Raw genomic sequence first — 23407 nt, forward strand, 5'->3', positions numbered from 1 at the left:
CACTTCAGATTAATTACAGGTCTTGAAATTAAACCCTTAAGTAACTCTCTTGTTAAAAAAAAAAAAAAATTAAAATGGCTAATTGTAAGAAACTCATTTGAGAAGGATTATTAGAGGAAGAGGATGCTACTGATAACACTGGAAGTTAAATGGTGTGCACATATACTGCTAGATATGATGTGTTTTCTTTTCTAAAGTGTTATGTTAAAAAAGGAGAAAGAGTTTATTTTTCTGTGTCAGATCTCAAGGTGCAGCACAGTGAGTTTGGGGCAGTCATGCTCCCTAAGACAGTGACAAATACCCAACCTGGCAACTCAAAGTTTTCTAACTAGCAAAAAAGTTCAGAAATTAGATTAACAGATAGCAGGAGGATCTGGGAATTTGTGGGGGTTTTTTAGTTTTAAAATCCCAAATAAGCATTCTGCACTGAACTTTTTTTATGGCTACGAAGAAGGAATTGCATTCCCGAGGTGCTGCGGTCTTGGTATCAGGATCCATCCCTTTGTGTGATGGATAGTTTTGAGCCCTCTGCGTCGGACTTGAGGTTCTGTGAAGCCATTGAGAAAAATGTGCCATCAAGGAGAATAATCTGTTTGAGCTTTTCATGATTCCTTCCTGAACTGCTGTTTAGTTGCTGCTGTACTGAAAGGTGCATATAATTATGTACGAGTATTTTCTCTTTTACACCTGCTTATATCCTTTTTTTTCCCCCTAGGGAAATCTGTAGTTGATTAAAATTACCATGAATTTTCTTTAGATAATTGATACCAAATGAAGCTGTGCACCATGTGTGTATGCATACGTGCAAATACATAAAATTATGGATGCATATATATGTGGACATAGGGGCATATATATGCACAGCTAATGGGAAATATCTTTCACTTAGTAATTAATTCACTAGTCTTCAGTGCGTGCGGCATCTTAGAGGTCATTCTGCACCGCAGTGTTTTATATTTTCCACTGTTGGTGCTATAAAAATGCTAATTGTCCCCATGAAGATGTTGGCTGTTTATAAGTGTGTATATGATTGTTTTTCAGCGCTGCGAGATATAAGGAGGTGTTATTTCAGGTTTATAATTTGAATGTGTGATGGATACAACTTTGACAGTTTATTACTTAGAAAAGAAAAAAAAAAAAACAGACAGTGGTGTGTCGTTCTTCAGTGAATTGATTGCCAGGAGCATGTTATTGACTCTGGTGATAATATCATTATATATTTTACAGTCATAAAATCAAGAAATTCAGATTATGCCCCGAGGGCTTCACACATTTAAATAAAGGATATAGCCATTTCCAGGGCTATTGGTTTAGATTAGCGAGTGCTGTGAAGAATGCGTAGTGTGTTATAAAAGCATACAGAAAAAGCAACAGTGTGCTTATTGCAGTGATGGTTTGGTTTATTTTTTTTTTCTATTTATGAAATACGCTTACTTACAGATCCCCTGGGAGAATGAACAGCATTTGCTCTAAATGTTAGCATATTAATATAACGGTAGCTTGGTGCACTGTTAGGCTACGAGCCGAAATCAAATGTAATCCTTGACTTGTACCAAGAGTGAGGATAAGTCTTCTTGAGACACTCACCAAAATACATAGTGCCTGGGAAGAAAACCTTGCATGAGCTTCAGTCTGCAAAGTTAAGAGCATTACTTGGAGCCAGATAACCTAATGCAAACACAGCTGGCTATCCCTCTTGACGTCAAAGTCAGGGTTCAATGGCACCTGGTGGGCTGCTGTGATGGTAACGTCCCCCGAGTGGCTCCAGTGACCACTGCTGATGGGTATGGCCTGGAGAGCACCCACCTCCGGCACTCAGTGGGGACTGCTTTGACCTGCATCTTCCACCATAGCTTATGCTCCTCTTGGACTGTTTACCAGTCACATCTTGGGATTGAATGCGGTTGAGTACTTGGGGATTTGGGCTCAGGTCTGTCTCTAGCTTGCTTTACAGAGTCTGAGTTTAGTTAAGGTGTATTGCCTCAAATAAAAATGACTGACTGTGTTAAAAACCTTGTTTATTACTTCTACAGTATGCTTAGTGAGATGGATAAAATACCTTAACGCTGATCATGATGATAAGCCTCTGCCTACTTTAGATGCAAGCTCAGAAGCACATTGCATCACCCAGCTCCGGGGATTTATTGTTCTCTTCAAAGACTGTGGAAGTCCAAGTGCAATGTCACAACTCAGCAGCAAAGGTCATGTTTTCCCACTTATGCAGGAGCAGTGGCTCCAGCTGGAACACATATGGCTTAAAGGTGAACAGTGACATCTATAGAAGTAGATAAAATAATGACTCTTACATTTACATTTTAAGGACCTCTGAGGATTATAAATCTATATGCTGCAAACAAAACATTTCTTTGCCTGTGTCAACAGCAGCACATTTTCTAATTAAAAGTGATCACCTTCCTAAATTGAATTTGTGTGACGTTGGTGGTGGTGGGTTTTTAGCTTATGCATTTTTTCTCAGTTTGGGGCATGAGAATCAAATCGCTTTTAGTTTTGTTGATAATCTGGTTCCATTTTGGATTGTGAAGAGCTTGTGTCAAGTTGTGAACAAATGCTTAGGATATTTCTTTGCTCATGAAAAGATATTTATGCAAGCATTTTAGAGCAAACCATGGGAAAATACTCATTGGTCTTGAAGTTAAACAAGTTTTAAGACAAACATTGAATTTAGGTTCATTTTAGAATGACCTAGTGGTGCTAGTCCTCTGATGAAGAACACTGGGCAGATCCCTACCTGCGCAGGGTGCGGTGGACAACTGAGATGGGCATCAGCTGCTCACTTGGCATGGCTTTGGCAGCTGTGGTCTTCCCTGCAGTCAAGAAATCCTAAAATGAGATCTCAGGAAATGTGTGTTGTGGAAAGAAGCGGTTGTCATTAAACACGTGCTTCTAATTTTGCTGTAGATTATAGTCTAGTAATGATTTGAGACCTTAAGCTTCAGTTTTCCATAAAATCTTCATAGTTGGTTTATGAATGTCCCTCTTCCTGCCCTTGACATGCTATTTGTAGTTTGAGGAAGGCAAGCTGAGAGTGAGAGCCCCAAGATGCGGCTTCTCGTGATTCAGATAAAACTGAGCTCCAGCAGTAAGTGCAGCCCTGCATCCAGGATAATCCTCCTTCCCGCAGGCTGGGACCGAGCAAGTGTGGTGGCAGGGGGTGGCTGGAGAGCTGAACGTGATGGCAGGTCTCTGCTGACAAAGGCAGGAGCTACAAAGAAGAAAAGATTGATTCCTCTTGTTACGTGGAAAGAAAGAGGCAGCACTTCCCCGGATTCTGGCACAGGCACAGCTCTCTGGTTTAGTGGTTTAACGTTAGCCCTCACCCTCCTCTGAAGCTTAAGAAGAATTACAGTCTTGTAATTCAGGCATCTCTTATTTATGCAGCTTCAAACACAGCAAGAACCTTGTTCAAGAACTGTCATTAAAAAAAAACTTTTTTTTTTTAATGATGAGATGTTTATGAGAGTCTGGACTATCTGCCTGGTGAGTGTCCAGTGTGCAAATGAAGTATCGCCCCGCATAAATCCCACTTCTCGTAAGCGCTATAAAATCTACCATACTGACAGCGTTTGTCGTATTGTAATTTTCCGAGCAGGTAGAAAGTTTTTCAGTGCTGATTACAGCACCAAAATTTGGAAATACAGTATGAGCATAGCTCGGGGGAGATCTGGATATATGCTGAGAAATGGTGACTGTTGCAGATGGCTGATTTATAATATAGGGCAGTGTCTGTGTGCATTCTCTGTGCTTTTTCATGGGACATATGCTCTAGGGTTTTACGGATGAATCTGTAGTCTCTAGTAATTTGCAGTATCCACCACAGTTTAGAATATCTACATCATTTTCAGGTTGATGATTTTTCCCAGTCATTTATCCCAAAAGCACTTTATCCTACTTAATCTGGGTCATAATTGACAGGGGACTTGTGCGTAAGCAAACATAGCCATAAGTTGTGTTTGAATGGGCTATTAATGTCAGGGATTCAGTTACGTGCAGCAAAATAGATCAGAGGTTGGAATAAGTATAAATGTTCAAATAACTGACGAATGCAAGGTCGCTGTCATGAGTCAGTCCCAGGAAACACTCTTGAGCACTTACATGCACATGCTATTAGCTAACAGCTGCCTTCGGCTGTAACGAAGACATAAGGTTGAAAATTGTTGGCAAAAAAGCTCTTGGAATTGGATTTTATTTACTGCAAATCAACAGGATATATTTGTAAGTATAAAAGACACATGGAAAAGTCCACTGTTACTGTTGTACTTTGTTGTTTCTCCAGATGTTCTCCCTCCTGCCCCACTCTGAAGCTGAAAGTGGAAAATGGTTTTTCATTGTTTTTAGTTGACAGTGCCAACATCTGCCTTGGCATTTCCCTGGGGAATGATATTAGCACTGCTTCGAGTTTCTGATTTATCATTTGTGTCTCATTAGATTTATTTTTTAAAAAAATAATATATAATTTAAGAGCATGAAGTTTCAACCCTCTGTTTAATTCTTCTTGAGGAAGCGGGAGTGAAGACGAATCAAGGGAAACAGTTAGGTGGCCACTGAACTATCACAGCAACACTTAACCAGCTGCCTTATTTTTAAGGAGCTATAAACGAGGCATTAAAACATTGGTCTGAGCTGATATATTGCACTGAAAGAAATAGTATTTGTGTGTTCAAACACACTTGACAATCTCAATATGCTTAAAATAGCTCTATTTTTTAACATACGTTTAGTCCATCAGTAGTTCACAGCGTGGACTGTGCTGTACTCTCAAGGAAGGAGAACCAAATGAGTATCTTCGTTTGGAAGTACTCTTCGTTGGTCCTGTACACTCTAGTTTTTCCTATAATGGTATTGTAAAAATTTCAATTCCATAGTTTATTCAGCCACTTGATGGGTGTGCAACACTAGCAAAGGTGACCCAAGTGTTGACTGCTGAAAAAGGTGCTTTTGATAGAAATGCAAAACAAAATAGCTTTTTCTGCCAAAGCTTCTGTGTTTCTGTTTATCAAAAACTAGCTGCACAGAAGCAGATTTTATTCTTTTTTCTGTACTTTAAACTGACTTTTCAAATAGGCATGAGCTTTGCAGAAAATTTGGGCCAAAATTCTCAAATATAGGTGTCTAATACTAGATTCTTACCTATGGTTCATTTACAGCAGGCTCTAGCTCTTGGTTCATTTTTTACAATAGCTAGAAGGATGGGGCAAAATCTGTGACTAGAGCTCCTAGGTGGTAATAGTATAAATTTTAGCAACATCAGTCCGTGTTTAGGCAAGTTTTCTGGTGGAATCTGTTGAGTTCGAGAAACTTCGAATTCTTTAAGATCTCACATTTTTGCTTGCTTCTTTGTGCCTTGGAAACTGTATGTTTGGTTACTTGTTTGGTTACAATTATTTACAGTTCACTGCTGGTTTTTTGAGATCCTAGCAAGAAATTCCTCAGACAGCTGCAAAATTTATCTTTAATCAATTTTAGGAAGAGTGATTCCCTAACTAATATATTTCTTCCAGCTAAGACGCTGAATAAACACTTCTGCAGATACTCGGGAAAAAAGTCTTCCTGACAAAACTATCCCTTTCATGGACTGCTGTAGTGTCATCGTCGTGTGGTTCAGGCTAGTTTGAGCGTTGTAATGTATGTACATTGGCCTTTTCAGTACTGTGCTATCTTATCCCCGATTGCTTTTTTATTAAGAAACATCTTGTGCCGTTTTTTAAGCTTCTCAGGGTGAGCCTGTGACAGCCAACATTGCTGGGTTATGTTTTTTTCTGTGTATGTCTATAAACAGAAAGAATAGAACAAGGAGACAGTATTTGTTGTGAAGGTTTTAGAACAGCAATATCTTAGACAAATAGCATCGTTTGTTTTTTCATCATTCAAATGGTAATAGTGTAAATATTGCTGATATGGTTAGATAAATTGGTATATGAGGAGATAGTAGCATGTTTCTGTTAGAGTTTTGTCTGCAAAATGAAGAATTCTCAAGTGTATTGGGATTAAAACAACCCGTACAGATCAGAAGTTTTCAGATCCATGAGGTCTGATTCAGGCTTATCTCTTATTTCTGTAAACCTAATTTGTGTGCAAATTTTGTGCAGAAGATTTTGTATGGCAACAATTCCACTGTGAATTCATTTGAGTGTACTACCTCAAATGAATTTGACTACCTCAAATGCACTAGGCCAAAAGGTTTTATTGAACTAGTACTTTTCTTCTAATTTTATTGAAAAGTTTGTATGTTTAGGTGTTGAGGTGGGAGTTAGATCTAATTTGCCACTTAATTGTGAGTATTTATTTGTTTATTTTCCTTTGCACTCACGCAAATTTCCTTGTTTCCCTTATGTCTTTTCAGGTCAGGATCGCAGTGAAGCCACTTTAATAAAGAGGTTTAAAGGTGACGGTGTCCGATACAAAGCCAAACTGATTGGGATAGATGAGGTTTCTGCCGCACGAGGAGACAAGTTATGCCAAGACTCCATGATGAAGCTCAAGGTGCAGTGAAACTTTTAATGTTTAATATTATGGAGTCAAGGGGAGCAAATTTCAGCTTGAACTTTTACTCGTTCTCCTTCCGTGACACTGAGTCACACTCTGGTTAATTATGTATTGAAATCAGTAAATTTTATATGAACTCCTGGCTGGCATTGCTTATCCCAGTTTAATTTTAATACATTATCTCTGAGTTCAGTAGTTATTCATGATTGACACCACTGCAATTTGTCCACAAATTATAAACAACACATCTGCAAATTGAATAATTTTATTATGCAAAAGGGAGGGTAAACCACTATGAAGAAAAAAGGGTATATCAGAACATTTTATATGACTGCTAATCAACTACAGCCCCGCCTTTAACCATTTTCTCCTGTCGGGACAGGCAGGAAGGGGTGAGTGACATTGTGGGGTGCAGGTAGCCAGATATAGAGGGGAACTGGTGTCCTCACTGGGAGGATAATGTCTTGCACCTCTAATGGCAGGATTGATGGGTTACAATATCAGGAGGCAGTGCACTGAGAGGACAGAGCATGAGAAGATAAAGAGGAGTCCCCAGAGTTTTGGGAAAGAAATGGAGCAGTGACAAAAGCAGATTTTGAGTAGGCTGCAAACTGAGAGTGTAGACAGAGTCTGAAAGCAGTAGTGGTGTAGGAGGGTGGACTTTCTAGAGCACGCTAGACATCTCTCTGCCTCAGTCTTTTCTTACAACCCTCAAAGAGCGTAGGAGCTCTCTATAGGAAGCATCCTTTAGGTGGCCCCGGGAAATGTGGAAGAGCTGGAGTGGTTGAGGAGGAAGGATAGATTGTGTTTTTCTTGAGTGCAGTGTTGGCTGTTGGCTTCCCATCTGCATTGTAGGGTTACAAGCTAGGTCTAGGAGTAAACCCTCCGCAGTCTTTTTCCCGTCTTTTTCTCCCCAGCACTCTACCAAGAGCTGATGGATTTCCCATTACTAATTTTTTCAGGAGGAGAAATCACTAAATAGTATCTTTTACACTACCAACTAGCAGGGTTCCAGTCCTGAGGAACTGGGAGGAATAGGTGGTTATTTATGAATAAACAGCAAAGGGTGACATGCATCTTACGGTTCAACAGCCTAAAAGAAAGATCTGGTAGATAATTTACAGTTACGAACATTTTATGATGAGTAAAAACTATTGTAAAAGGTGCACTGCTGATTTATCACATCTGCCAAACAATATTCCTATCTGTTTTAATTGTATGCTGGATATTTCTCATCATTTCATAGTTCCTACAAGCAACTTGGGAGAATTGTCACTGTTCTGCTGCACAAGCCTTTTTGTCTCTCTCCTCCGTGGATTACCATTTCCACATCTCCCAGATGCCCGATACCTGTTTGCATGGTGCCGAGATTGATCTAAACGGTGTTGTGAGATGACTAAAACTATTAAGGGAAGGGAGCATTAGAAATTCATGTTTGTATGTAAGGCAGCATAGCATGAAGTTATGGGCTCTGGAAACCTAGTGTCTAGCAATATGAGTTTTAAGGCCAGGCATAAAGTTTTGAAGTGACTTTTGACAAATCACTCTGTTTTTTCTCTTTAATTTTCATGTTTGCGTAATGAGAACAATGACCTCATGAAAGTCTAAAAACATAAATTAGTGGTTGTTAAAACTTGTTGAAATTGCAGAGCACCAGATAAAGGCTAAATATTTTTATTTATTTACTAGTGCAATTGATTACATTTGATCTTAGTACAGTGTTATTCGTCAGGGCAGGCTCCTGAGAACATGGAAATAGAAGTTACTGTTATAGTTATGCTGTGGGAGAATAATACATGAAATGCATATCAGCACGTTCACTTGAGAAGTAAAAGCCTGAGATTATGAAAAAAACTAACCCTCAATACCAGTTTTTTACAGCAGAGGTGTAGTTTGATTTTGCTTATTCCAGATAAGTGTGCCCATGAAGTAAGCTAAAGTTGTTGGCATTTTTTTTCTTCCACTGCTTGTTTGGGTTTTTTTTCTTTAAAAAAAGAAAACCAAACAGCTTGCAGCTGGGAAAAGTGTGCTAGAAATGACCTTCAGCTTCCATGAAAACAAATTTCATGGAGGCTTAGCTGGTGCAGGGGTTGGAAGTGGGAGCACATTTGAAATGCTCTCTGGTTAGCATAAAGAGATGTGGTACCTTGGAAAAAGGGAGAAAGCCAGAAGTAAAAGGGGGACTGTTCCTGGAAAGCCCTTAAGTTTTCCTAGAAAAGTGGTGTATCGTCCACAAGCAAATCTTTGTGCTCTGCTGTGACACCTAGAAGAGTAATGGAACCAGCCAAACTGTTCTTTGTTTCAATAGGGAATTGTTGCTGCGGCTCGTTCGAAAGGAGAACATAAACAAAAAATCTTCTTAACAGTCTCCTTTGGGGGAATCAAAATCTTCGATGAGAAGACAGGGGTAAGTAAAATAATCATGAGATGGAACAAAATTGAATCTTTTCCTGGATGTTTCTTTAAAAGCATTTCCTGGCTGGGCAGTAATATCTCACCAGTGTAAAGCACACATGAAGCATCTGACAAGCTTGATAAAGGGTTATCATGTATCAGAGCAAGCCATTAGATGACTGAGGTGTAAAGTGTAGCATGGGGACATGGTTTATTGTAAAGCCTGGTCCTGGATACTTCTGCAGAACCACTTACTTGAGTACACAGATGCTCCTTACGTGCATAAACACTCACAGCTCTGAGTCCAGAAAGTGGTGAGAAGGGATTTGTTTTCCTTCTGCCAGATAAAAAATTGTTTCTTGAAAATACCAGCCCACTGTTTGCAGAAGGCTTTAGCAGTCCAAGGTACAGACTGGTGTCTGTGCCCATATGGGTTTTCTTATCCAGCCTGGGCCCAGCTGCACCAGTCCTCTGGATGCTGCTTAAGACTCCTCAGTAGTACCAAGTGACTTTTGGGAATCTAATGGCAAGGGATTAGGATTAGAGGCTAGGATTGTCTTGGATTGGGCCCTTTGTGTCAGGGGAAGCTGAGGGGAAGAAAACAAGCTGGAACAGGGAGCTGCAGACAACCCTAGGAGAGCGAAGCTTGTTTTCCCCAAGGCTGAGATAGAGAGGGAAAAGGAAGGGCACTGGGAGCTGGGGAGCTCTTGGAAGCAGCACACACTTAGCTGGGATTTCCCTGAAGGTGTCCGAGGGGAATCCTAAAGAATTCTGTCAGGTCCATAATTCCAGATCAGCGCAGTCATAGTCACCATAATGTGATATACTCCTATTAACAGCAGTGACTGTCTTCTGTCAGATATGCAGTAACCATAAGAATCAGAGCTTTTGTATCATCAGTGGTAGAAAAAATATATGTTGTATGGAATTGGAGGTAAAAGATACTGGAAAGTTTGAGGTTGCCATTGAGGTTGCCAAGCAGCAACTCATCCAGTAGCATCTGGTCGAGGAAGCTGCAGGAGACTTCCATGCCTTACGCAGTTTTTGCCACAGAAATCTCATGTTTGATTTTTTAAATTGCTCTGAAAGAAGAAACCTAAGCAAAACATTATACTACTTAGATATAAAGTGACAACACACAAACTGTTTTAATCCTAATTAAGAAGATTTTTTACAGCAGTTTAAGCTCTGCCTTGAATTTTAAAAAGCTCTTGATTTAATCTTTTGAAAGATTAACTATTTAACATGATGCCAGAAATAAAACCCTACTGATGATAAATGAAATTATCTTTGCCAGTTAATTTATATTATTAGAAAATCAATGTCATTGAGCTCACTGATACATAATACAAGTAGTTAGTAATGAAAAGTTCATTGAATGTGTTGTGTACAGCATGCATAAAGTATTCATACAAAAGCAGTGTTTAAGAGAACATTGCTGAGGTTACAGCCTGTGTTCAGAGATAGGAAATGTCAGGATTAGGGCTGCCAGTGCAGTCATGGTTGGGTCCTCTAATAAGAAGACATTAAGGTAGTATTTAACTATGCGATGACATACTTTTTTTGGCCAGAGAATACCAGCTTCATTCGGTGTACAGGACAGAGTATAATACACTGAACAATATGGCAATATTTTGTTTTCTTTTCTTCAGTGTGCAGCCTACTGCCTTGCCAAGCACTGTGCAAATTGCACTGAGGCCACAGTTACTTTCCTAAGACTAAAGCCTTTTCTTGGGAAAATAAAAAAAGAAGAGAGAGAGACTTGTCCTGTGGCACTTGTCTCTGAATGTTTCACAAACATGGGATTTATTTTCATAAAATAAAGAGGGAAAAGGGGATGTGTTTAGAAACAAAGGTGTGGTTTAGCCAAATTGCCTTTCCTGCAGCATCCTGCACGCTCTCCTATCTGCAACTAGTGAGGCAGGGACATGAGAACAAGTCTCCTTCATTTCATAACTTTGATACCCTGTACTCTAAATCTGACATAACTATATCATCCTTATAGTGACCCTGTCACTCAGTCACTGAGGCTTAGAGTGAAACCTTTAAATACACCTTCCAGACTTCTGCCCCTGAGCTGCCAGAGTGATGGACAGGAGTATTGAGTTGTCCTTGAGACAGGACTGTGACAGAGGGATGTGGGGAGCTTTTGACATCAGTTTTTATGTGTTTTTTTGAAAGCTGGAGAATTGTGCTTTCCATGCCAAGCTTTTGAAGCCAGGGGTGCATGAACTCCTTTCCCGGTTCTTCATAGCCACCATCCCTTTGGCTTTTTCCCCAGTTTGGTTCTCTCCGTGTCCCAAAGTTTCACGTCCTTGACCACTCTTCTCATAGTCTCTCTCACCTAGCCTGTCTCTGCTTCGTCAGCCTACAGTTGACCTACATCTCATTCCCGTTCCTGCTGGTAGTCACATACAGTCTCAACGTCTGAAATACACTGGGTAACGTGAGCAACAGGTCATGGACAGACCCCGACAGTGTCTCTGGGCTCTCTGAGCCTGCAGGAGCACTACTGAGGCAAGGTGCTTTCCACAGCACAAGAGACAAATACTTTGGGGTGATGCACTGTGTCTCATCCATACAGCTTTGGCTCGTCCTGGTGTCAGGCTAAGAGATGTCAGCTGTTGTAGTAGTAAATAATACCATCTGTGTAGTCTCACGTTGATGTCTGTGTGCTAAAGTCACCCCCAAAGAAAGCTGCATTACTGCTATAATGTGGAGCCTCCTATAAAGCAAAGTAAGGATGATGCAATTAGGCAATGCAGGACACTGATAATCCCATTCTTGATTTAGAAGCGATAGGGAAATTTCCATAAGCGGGCTAAACTGGAGATGTACCATTGCTCAGCCTGGCTCTTTTGATGGGACAGAAGGGAAAGGGGCAGCAAAAAGTTTGTGGTTTGCTCACACAGATCTTCTGATATCAATGTTAAACTTAAGAGTTTATAAAGTTTGGAGATTGACATTCACATTCATGCAACAGGGAAAAAAAATATGCCCTTAATAGGGAACAGCCTGGGTAATCTTGCATTTGCTTTCTCCTCCTTTAACTGCTTTCCCTGTCCCCCACAATGCTTTCTCTTTAGCTGTATTTTCGTAATTTTAGGATTCCCAAATGGATATTTTGGGGCACAGTGCTCATTTATTGTTTATTTGGAAAGGTTATTTACGTCTCTAGAGTGTCCTTTCTTAATTTTTGTCATTGGCTACTGCTATCATGTCTGCCACAATGGCAGTCTGATGTGATAGAAAAGAGAAAAAATATTCTGAAAAAACGTAGGCTTCTATATGTTCAGTATCTTGTAGGCTACTATTGGATTTTAATTTATCACAATAAAAAATCAATTTGTAGCTCAAAACTAGCAAATTTTTTAAAATTGGCAGTGTCATACCTGACTTCATACAGATGATTTAGGGCCATTGCTCCATAATTCATTACAGATGAAGGGCTGTAGTTGGGTTACTACTGAAAATGACAAGCAAGGGTTTTTCCCCTGTACTTTATAGTTCTCTCTACTGTGTTCCAGACCTAATATTCATCAAAAAATAATGATTTTAATAATACTAATATTCCAGCCATCGGGAATTCTGCCCTTTGGGTAAATTTATCCATGAAGGAGATTAGGTTGAAGGTGGAATGTCATTTGGGAAGAATTTATCTCATCAAGAAAAATACAAGAAGAATTTGCTGTGAGTTTGCACTGTAGATGTGATACAATTTAGTTAATCTATAGCACTGCAATAGAAATAATAACACTCCTCTCTTCTATTTCATCATTCTGTTCCATGGATTAATCTAAATAGGTCCCTTCATACCACTTTTCAAATACTTGTCAATGTATTTAGAGCGTGATAGGAAAGGCCCTGCTTAACAGAGGTCACCCTACAAGCCTGTAGTTTGTGTATACTGTTATATAGACTCCACTCATCTGCTGGAGGAGCCTGCCCACATAGGCAGAACAACACAAATTGTTCTGCTGATGAAATCCCAACATTAGCTCTATATTCTGAAGTTGTATTTACTTTGACTAACAGGATGTTCTCCAGTTGCATGCCAAACATTGTCATTACACATGGGTTTTGACCCTATTTTTTCTTATAAATGTACCTCTTTTGTCTACTGTCGTGTGTTGGCCATCCATCCCACTTGACTTCCCCAGGATATGTTTGCCAAATATATACATCACCTGAAGGAAATACTTTTTTTTTTTTTTTTAAATGTAAAAAATCTGCCACAATTATTGCTAAACCCAGACTTTTTCTACCTAATGCCACTTCAGAGATTTCATGGCTGCATATTATATGAAAATAATTTTTGATCATTTGTTCTGTCATATTCCCCCTGCACCCCAGTGACATCTCAAGATGTCATCTTTCAAACACAGTATGGCACAAGCTGAAATGTATTCTTCATTAGTAGACTTCCATGAGAGTTCTTTTATATTTTCAAAAGCATGGTCTGTAGAAGGCAAAAATGCAAATAGTTGCATTGTGCTATTTAATACTCTCCTTTTCAGCATGGAACTTAGTGGTTAATGTGTTCCTTAGAAAGCGACAAAAACCATAACTCTCAATATAGCAGGATATGCAAAATTTTTAAAGGACCATCATAGTTCATTAGCTATTTATGAGTATTATTTTGTTAATCACACACATCAGGCTATCTCCCTGTGATAGCTTAGTAATGCTTGGTTCGATGTGCATGACTAATATGGTCTCCATAAAGAGGCTGTAATTGTCTCATTGTTTATTTATGTAACAATAAATCTTTGTTTACTGTAGGTTACTTTCCAAAAATTTATTTAAAAATAATAATTAAATTCCATAAAATACTTGGGAAACCATTTTCTTCTACATTCGTGTAATGAGGTATACTTTTAAACTCATGCCTTTTCTAATTGCAAAATCCTGTTGACTTCAATGGAAAACCCAGACACTGTGAAAGAGAAATATAATGACAGCAAAAAATTACTATTTGACTTTAAGTAAAGAATTATTTCTGTTAAAGTAAAATTTTGTATCAGCTTGTGGATAGGCAAATTGCCAGAATATACTGCAATATAGATGGGCTATTGTTATAGATGAAATATTTATCTAGACTCTACAGTTGTCCAAAAAGCATGATAGACTGTTGTGATTTAACCCCAGCCGGCAACTAAGCCCCACCCAGCCGCTCGCTCACTCCCCCCCAGCATGATGGGGGAGAGAATCCGAAGAGTAAAAGTGAGAAAACTCATGGGTTGAGATAAAGACAGTTCCATAGGTAAAGCAAAAACCACACACACAAGCAAAGCAAAACAAGGAATTCATTCCCTCCTTCCCACGGGCAGGCAGGTGTTCAGCCATCTCCAGGAAAGCAGGGCTCCATCATGTGTAACAGTGACTTGGGAAGACAAACGCCATCACTCCAAACGTCCCCCCCTTCCGTCGTCTTCCCCCAGCTTTATATGCTGAGCACAATGTCATATGGTATGGAATAGCCCTTTGGGCAGTTGGGGTCAGCTGTCCCAGCTGTGTCCCCTCCCAACTTCTTGTGCACCCCCAGCCTCCTCGCTGGTGGGGTGGGGTGAGGAGCAGCAAAGGCCTTGGCTCTGTGTAAGCCCTGCTCAGCAGCAACGAAAACATCCCTGTGTTATCAACGCTGTTTCCAGCACAAATCCAAAACACAGCCCCGTACCAACTACTGTGAAGAAAATTAACTCTATCCCAGCCAAAACCAGCACGTAGACCTATATCAGTATCTTGGTTCTTTGTCAGAAATACCCTAAACAGATGGAGTATAACCCAGTTTATGAAGATGATAGCCATTTCACCAATTTTTCTTATTTTGTCCTATGCAGCACCCTAAAAGTGAGTTTAATTTGCATTATCTGTTACACACTTTGGAGGGATTGGCTAGTCTTTCAGAGATGTTGACCCATATGTTTATCAAAATACAGGGCTTGGCACAGCCTATGGGTTTGTATAATTTCTAGGAATACTGTAAATGTCTGATTGGGTTACACTATTGCAAAGAAGTGTTGCAGTGTGTTACTCATGCTTTATGAATTTAATCTGTAGCCATTTTCTTCAGGTTGTCAGTATGAAATCCAGGAAGGAAAACTGTATATAGAAATATATATATATCATGTCAACTGTGTATTCTCATTCTTGTTATCCATCCCTTACTCTAACCTTTATTATCTTTGAGAAGGATTATGTGACTCTCATGCAGAGCAGGGTTTATCTACCTGAGAAGGTGTTACTACTCCATGAATGATACCTCCTGGTTCTGTGGAAGGCAGACCAGACCTTACCTGTAGCATTTTGTACAAAAAAAAAGAATTTGCTGGCCACAGAACTCATGGTTGTCCTTCTGTTTTAACTCTTAATGATGTCCACATAAATAACCCCTGTCGTGGGTGGTTATAATCCCACTGGCCTCAGATTGTTCTCTTCTAGTGAGATAATGTTATGGCTGTGATATGATCCAGCCACTGTTTTAGATGTCTACATCTTGCCCATCTTCCTGACCTTTTAAGCTCTCTTGACCTTATAACGCACAGATTTTTCAAAATTGTTGCTAAGGCTTCCATAAAGCATTTTCCAGGTTGTTCCAAGACTTTTTTGGGTTTGTGCTGATAACCTCTGGAGTTGCTGCTCTTCTCCATTCGATGTGAATGGTAGTGTTAATTATGCTGATAGATTGCTAACAGGACAGCTAAACTTGGCTGAAAGAAAATTTTAGCACAATTAAAATTCTCACTGTTGGCAGAAGATACCTCATTTAAAATGTACCAAAGGTACTTCTTGACTTTACTGGAAATCTGTTGGTTCTGGCATCTTTGACCAGAAATCGAGGTATGATTATGGATCTGTAGTTATTCCTTGAAGCACATGTGCTGGAGCAGATGAAATGTCAAACTGTCAACTCTCTATCACTGAGCGTCTCTGAATATTTAAAAATAGAAATAAAAGAAGGAATTAATTTTATCTGCTTTCTACTTGCTGTGCAGTGAGCAGGAGAGATGCTGTGATTAGTTCATTGATTTTTTTGTGTTTGCTGGAGCATGGTATTGGGCAGGAGATTGTTAATGGTCCCTGCCTGGGGCTCCTTCCAGCTCCAGGCCAGAAGCTCCCAGAGGTGGGTTTTGTCTTCTTCATTTCTTTGAAACTGATCTTCCCAAAGTTCCTCTTCATGGCTGATGTCAGGTGGAGCACTTCGTTAGCATCATTAATTTATCAGCTGATTTTGAATGAAGTCCTTCTTCCTGGCCTCCCTGACTCTGGTCTCTGGATTTTACCCGTGTTTCTAATTTCTATTTCTCTCTCCTGCAGTTTTCATCTGGGATTTCCTGGGTGCTCTCTGTGCTTTATCTCTTTTTCTTTTCCTGCTGTGCTTTTTATCAGAGTTACTTCATTTGCAAATACAAATTTTGTTATTGTGTCAAACCACACGTGCCAGCCCTGTCTCCTTCTGTTCAAATCTTGACCTGTCTCTCCAGCCCTCTCCTTACAACGTTTAGCTAACAGTTCAAGCTTAACGTGGCTAAACCAGGCCTTTTAATCCTGACTCCCAAAGGTCTTTCTCTGACCTCCTTTTCAGAGTGCTGAGGAAAATATCAGCATCATCTATTATTCAGCCCTGTGAACTCAGCAGCCTTTTTTGACTCAACCTTGTTTTTGATTGTCACATCCAGCGTAACTCCAGATCTTGCAGATTCTTCTTAACTGCTCTGAAATACAGCATTTATTGTCATGCTTACAGTTAAAACACAATCCTGCCTCTCTTCAGCTTGTGTCTCAATTGTTATCCTTTTCTTTGTCCTTGACAAATGTGACTTTTATTTTTGAAATCCATCGTGACTGCCAAGATTGCTGTCTCAGCTTATTCTTTCAATCATGTCACACTTCTCTTTGCGTTCCTACACTGAATCTGCCTTCTCTGTTTTATCAACCTATAGCCTGACTGTTTTTTCCCAGGCTCTTCATGGCTGTCTACTCTTCATTCACTGTCAAGGAGTCATTCCACAGTACCAACTTTCATCATTCATTTATTCAGTTTTCAAATAAATGACTCTGATCCTCTTCCCATCCTGCCCATCATACTTTGGAGGGATTCTTTGCACATATTCATGCAGTACCCCCTTGTTTTTTCTTCAAATCCCTCCTTAAAACACTCCTGTACTAGAAACTTGTTAAATTCAATGGTGATCACAGCCTGTCATGCAGATCTGTGCTGCCTCTTGCAGTCACCCTCTTGTCATTTGCCTGGGATGAGGACAGCCCATCTAGTGGCTTGCAGATCCAGCCCATGAAATCATTCTTCTGGCTGGCTGTTGTTTCTGTTGTGGCCTTGCAGAGGTGTGCCTTGGGGAATGGTTGCACAGGTCAAATCAACCATGCCTTCTACGGTGTCAGCCTGGCATTTCAGGGGTGAGCCACCCGCAGCGTACTCGTCCAGAAGGAAGGAGCAGAGGAGCAATGGAGGACATCTGCCAGGGCAGTGAGCGAAGGACTTCTTCGTGCCCAAGGGTTTATGAGGAGGAGCTACTGCGGTCATGCATCTCAGAGGTGTTCCAAGGGGCATCTGGCCCCTAGCTCTCAATGGTTGAAATTAAAGTATAAACTCTCTGGGATTACCTTTTGAATTTGGGTTTTTTTTAATCAGAGTTACCTGTTTATAGGAACTTTTTGTAAGAAATGTTGGGTCTTAGACCATGCTGAGGACTTCTAAGGACTGCAGTGATAAAAATACGGACTTCTAAGGACTTCTAAGGACTGCAGTGATAAAAATATTATGTAATAACAATAAAGAGCATACTGAAAAACAGCAAAGTCACATTTTGCATGTACATTTGAAAATGGTGACACCTGTGGCCTTTCTTATGCGTTACGGGAACTGTGTGCCTTGTCCGCAGCTTCTGCCTGCGAAAGATCCCTCTGGCCAGCTGGGAGTCTTGCCCTGTTGCCTGGCAGTTTCCCCTCTTTCTACTGGTAAATATGAATAGTAAGACATGGCATTTACTGTTCTACATGCAATAAATATATCTAATTAGAATATGGCAGAGTAGGGGGCTTAAAAACCATGTGCATTACTCTTAAAAGGTATTTATAGTCTTCCGATACTTCAAAAGGGAAACAATAACACATTTCATAAATAACATTTGACAGTTAGCAAAATGTAAATGTCAGAAGAACCTACTTCCATAATTACATCCCTTATTGACTATTGTAATTCATTTCTTACTGGCCTTCCAAACTGCGCCCTAGACAGTACGGATGGTTCAGAGTGCTCCACTGGGATTTTTAATAGCCACAAGCTCATAGAGATACATTTTATAGATGCCCAGTTTGCTGTATGAAGATTGTAAAAGCCTTATGTATTATGACAGTTTTGTCACTGTGAAAAAAAGGTCACAAAAGGCAAAACTCAGGTGTGATTTTGCACATTGTGAAGTCTGAGTGTTTTGGGATCAGGAGCTTTGGTTTGAACCTTATGTCTTTCCTCCTAACACTTGGCATACAGAGGAAGGCGGAAATTTCTATCCTTCCTCTCACCTGGAAATGCCCTGATCCGCAGCTGAGTTCAACCTTCTTGTAGTGAGTATCTGCAGGAACTGCCTTGTAATATTTCTGTCACTGATTGGCATGAAGATAAAATAAAGCTATTCCAGACGTTTTATCCAAACTGAAATAATTTGTGGGCATTTGTTGTAGTTATATTTTTTTCAGTGTGAAAAGGGTAAAAATTGTATTGCTTTCAAAAAGGCAGGAAATAAGACTTATTACTTTAGTGATGGTCTCATTTGGCTGTATATGGCCTCCTGTTGTTTAAGCCAAGCACCCCAGGACGGATTTAAGAAAGGGAGGTACTGCTACACGCATTGTGTGTTAGGGTATGGGGAACCTCACAATATGCATGGTCCCAATCGCCATTTGGCCTCCATTGCATATGGAGGGGTGTCTGTCTATAGAGCTGTTGTAGTAAAAATTACTATGTAAACACTTCCGATATCATTTAGCTTTAATGTTTGGTATGCTTAAACAGAAGTTGGGGTGAATTTTACTAAAAACTTGAAAGTCAACTTTTGGTTATAAAAATGTTTGTTGTTATGGATCCCATTATATAGTGGAGCTGCACTGCATCCCTCTGGTGAGGTATTGTCCCACAGCAGAAAACTCGAATTATAGATTTATATTGGGGGTTTTTTGCCTATAATCACTACCCTTTTGTGATTCAGATAAATAAATTAGGATATGAAAGCCACATTGTAGTCTCCCTGACTCCAGCTGTGATTTTGCCTTATAGAAGAGCACCCAAAATACAGAGTTGCTTGGGGCGGGGGAGTTGTTTGCAAGTACTGATATTTTTAAGCCAGGTTAATGCATTAACTAGAAAAATGAAAGAAAGAAACCCTAGAAAAAAATTTCAGGCCCATTTTCAGCACACGCTGAATTATAATGGCTGGATTTCAAACTGCTCAGGAAAGGATTTAGCAAGAGAAATGCTGACATAATGATAGCGCAGGCGGCTGAGGTGCACTGAAACCTCCCTGGAGAGCGGTGGGGGACCTTCAGCAGGTGCCATTACGGAAAGTTACGTCCCCCTTTGAAATCTGCTGTCCTTCCTCTTGGAGATGGCTGGGAAGCATTACGCCCCAGGTGTGCTGGTGATTTTCCTTCCTATTCGGTGCATTTTATCTGCTAGGCTGCTCTGCAATTTTCTGTTTGCCCTGGTAATAGCAATACTACCGACGATGCTTCTGAATTCCTGTGCTAACTTGTAGGCTGTTTAACCTCTCCTATTGCTGGGGTCAGATGCAAGGGAGACAGATGACCTTCACTGTCAATGTAATGGGAGAGGGAAACTACAAGAAGGTTTACTTTTAAAGTTATCTGGAGTTTGCGGGATGATAGTAATAGATCGCTATTGGCAATAAAATCAGTGGATGATCTGCCCTCAGGAACACATTTGTCTTTACAGGGAAGTTGGCAAGAGCTTTTTTCAGTCTGGTAGTCCAGGGGGACGAGTAAATGCCTTTTCTTCCACTTAGTCTATGTAATAAGTGGCCCTGTGGAAGGAGAAGAGGAGGACGACAGTGGTTTCCACTGGATGCTCTTATTGTCAACAGTTATCCAATACAAATACCTGCTTTCATCCCTGTCTTTCAGTTGAATAAGTAATAAATTTCAGATACCCATAGCTCTTTGCTTAATATATAAATACCTGTTCATAAAAGTCGTCTTCCTAAATGACTTTCGGTTGAATAAGTAATAAATTTCAGATACCAATAGATCTTTGCTTAACATATAAATAACTGTTCATAAAAGTCGTCTTCCTAAATGAGCTAATTGTACTCCTAACCTTTCCGGTTTATGCACTGTATGCTCAGCATGCGGGCAACCATGTGTCGGAGAGCCTAAGGGCTGGACCAGCATCTCCTGTTGTGCTACCCAGCACCTGGTGGTAATCGTGGAATTACAGCAGTGCCTAACGTGTCCCTGAATTGTAGCACTCCTCTAGAAAAAGCAGCATTTAATGGACTCTAGCTATCTCTACTGTTAATACTTCTTAATCCTTTGTAGTTCCCGTCCTACTTCTGCATCATTGTACTCCCAGCGAAGCAAGCAGCAACATTCCTGCAGACTTCAAAGGGAGCGTTGTGAAATAGGTGAGGAAGAGCACTAATTAATTTGAGTGCCTTGACATTTAAAGCAAATGAGAAGTCTGGGTATCTGAAAATATTGCATATGGCTCCTAGCCCCTGCTCTGCATAGCTCTCAGTATTTTTTTTTTCTTTTTAGGTAGTCAAAATATGGATCTGAATCCAATTTTTTTGATTGTGTCTTTGCTTTTAAAAAGGCTGAGTTGGTTTGTAGAAGGTTTTATAGCCTTATGGGATCTTTAAGTAGCCAAATGTGCTCCTGTGAATGATACAGGAACTTAGAAGTATTTTAAAGTGTAAAGCACGTGAGAGTGTAACCTGTACGTGCATAAGGCTTAGTGCTGAGCAGTACTGAGAGTGAAGTAATGAGGAGGTTCAGTTTTGATTACAAGAGAAGTAGAAGACATGCTGTGCACGGAAGTTGTAAAGGGGGGGGGAGAACTAAAGGAATAAGTAGTAGAAAACAAGCCAGCATCCACGCATCAAAGCTATGAAAGGCTCTACTGCGTGCATTTAAGTAAAAGGTGAGGGCAGCACTGCCTGACAGCTTTTCTGAAAGGCAGACCCTGTGTGACACCCACTGCCAGGACAGAAAAGCAAGGCACGGAGAGAGAAAAGCAAGTGTAGTTGAACCGTGCTTTCTGCTGGGCCACGTCTGCGTGCCGACTGTTTAATCAAAGTTTGCTTTTGGAGATTTCAATTAGCAGGAGAAGACTAAAACCAAACATTCAGCCTGCTTTACATGAAAATGAGCAGGGAAGAAACAACTCTGGGCATTAAAATGTGCAAATGGGAGCTTTAGGGCTCCCTTTTGGAAGGTGCCAGGGCAGAACTTATAAATACTCTCCACTGCCTGAGTTGAAATGTAGAACTGTTGTCATACAATGTGCCAAGCACCTGCTGAGTGCGACTCCAGAAATTCCTACCTCGGGATAATGCTGGGGAAAAAAAACAAAATCGAGACAAAAATTACCTGCAAGTTCTTTGTTCTTTTTTAGACTCTCTTTGAGGTTTGCCTTTTACATTTTATTTTATTCTTATCATAGGGCTCAAGTACTGCACGCACTCGTCGTGTTGCTACAGATGCTTTATATCCTAGGTTAAGTGTCTATTGTGGGACCTGAACAAATGAAGGAGTGGCACATTTATGGGATTATCTGAAGTTTGTTTATACATGCAACTGTAACTCAAAGGAAACGGTTTCCTCTCTTTTTCTGTAGGAAGACTGAAAATAAAATGGCCTGAAGTGCCAGCGTGGCATTTATGACCAGGATAGGTAGTTAATGATACTGTTTCAGAATTGTGAAGCTCATCGCTCCAGAGTCATCTTTTGCTAACCTGCAGTTGCACTGCGTCCATCGGCAGCCTTCAGGCACCTTCAGCATGGGCATCGTTATAATGCTCGGTGATCGTACACCTCCAGTTAGGGAATAGTCTGAGATCTTACAATATTGGCAAAGGTTGTTCCGTAGTCTTTTCAAAGAGTCGGGCATCGCCTCAAAGGCCAGTTCTGCATTGGGAAGAATATCCAGCAGCTCAGGCAGCTCTGCTGGGAACCAGGAGGATTTCTCATGATAATATATTTCAGAAAATGTAGTAGTAGAGAAGGGTGACCCCAGGATGAAAGGCTTACCTGTTTATGGTATGGAAAAGGTAAACTCAAGTGTTTCTCATATGCAAACCGATGCCTGCAGGAGGGGACATTCCAGGATGTTTCCTTTACTTGTATATTTATGTGCTGGCCACTAGAAAATTAAGCCATTAGAATTGAAGAGTTGAGCTGAGTAGATTTTGTCCAGTTCTATACTGTGCCACTGGAAACCAATCTATTGTTGTGGAACACAGGTAGGATTTCTTGCTTGTATGCTTTGGTTTATTTCTGATTATGAAATCACTTTTGTATTTGAAAGATATAAAACATTGTGTCAGCTTTTTTGCTTTCATTTTCAATTGGCTCATGAACATGACATACTGGTTATACACAGTTTGTGAATTCGTAGAGTCCTTTTCTATTCTTATTCTTTTCTGTTCTTATTCTTCTCTGTACATGTGCTTTCTCTCAGCCCTCTTTAAAGTCTTATTAAATTGGTATGAGTATCTGGGAGACAGATAGATCAATATAAAAGAAATCCCTCTTGTCCTTTTTCCCCTTTTCCAGAGAAGTTTGTAACGCTATGGAAGTAGATTTATGGTTAAAGAAAGTTGCTGTTTGATGACTATCCAGTGCAACTTAAATTTTAGTATTGCCAGTATGAGTGGGATTTTTGTGATCTTTGCAAGCCTGCTTTATAGGGTTTGCATGACAAATCAAGAGAATCAGAGGCTGTTTTTCACTGATGAGCTTTTCAAATCACAGGCTACAAAGAAGAGGGTGGGTCATAATGCTTGCTGAATCTGACGCAGCTAAGATCTGCGACAGTTAATGCCAAAAAATTACCAGCAAGGCTCCTAGGAGTTGCATGACGGAATTTCTTGTGCTGTTCATGTAAATCAAAATCACTTCAGGAGGTGAGGAATATTGGTGTAAAGGAACAAAAGAACCTTGTAAAAGTAAAGGCTTCTCAAAAGACATTCACAGGCTATAAAGATGAATGCAATAAAAATATGGAGAGGTTCAGTGATACTGTAATGAACCGACTGTCTCATTACTGAATATTGTGCTCCCTCAAATTCAAGATTTAATCAATGAGAGTCTTACAAACTTCAGAGTATATCAGGAAAAAATACAAGGCATGGTCAGAGGTGCTACACTTAGGCTGTATGCAAGCTTTGGCTTGAGAGTAGAGGGCAATATTGGCATATTTGTGGCTATTTTGATCTACTGACCATTTTGCAGAAGGTGATGAGGTGGGGGCTAAGGG

The 23407-nt window shown here is 40.2% G+C and overlaps 1 protein-coding gene across 1 annotated transcript in view; it reads left to right on the top strand.

Moving 5' to 3' along the window:
• The window catches only part of DAB1 (DAB adaptor protein 1), a 122783-nt gene that overhangs the window by 49330 nt on the left and 50046 nt on the right, over window positions 1-23407 (top strand). The window contains exons 2-3 of the mRNA XM_072867389.1: window positions 6362-6501; window positions 8813-8911. Coding sequence (XP_072723490.1) covers window positions 6362-6501; window positions 8813-8911 — 239 coding nt within the window. The remainder of the gene's footprint in view (window positions 1-6361; window positions 6502-8812; window positions 8912-23407) is intronic.

Source organism: Ciconia boyciana, chromosome 7 (genome assembly GCF_034638445.1).
Source record: "Ciconia boyciana chromosome 7, ASM3463844v1, whole genome shotgun sequence".
NCBI classification, from domain to species: domain Eukaryota; kingdom Metazoa; phylum Chordata; class Aves; order Ciconiiformes; family Ciconiidae; genus Ciconia; species Ciconia boyciana.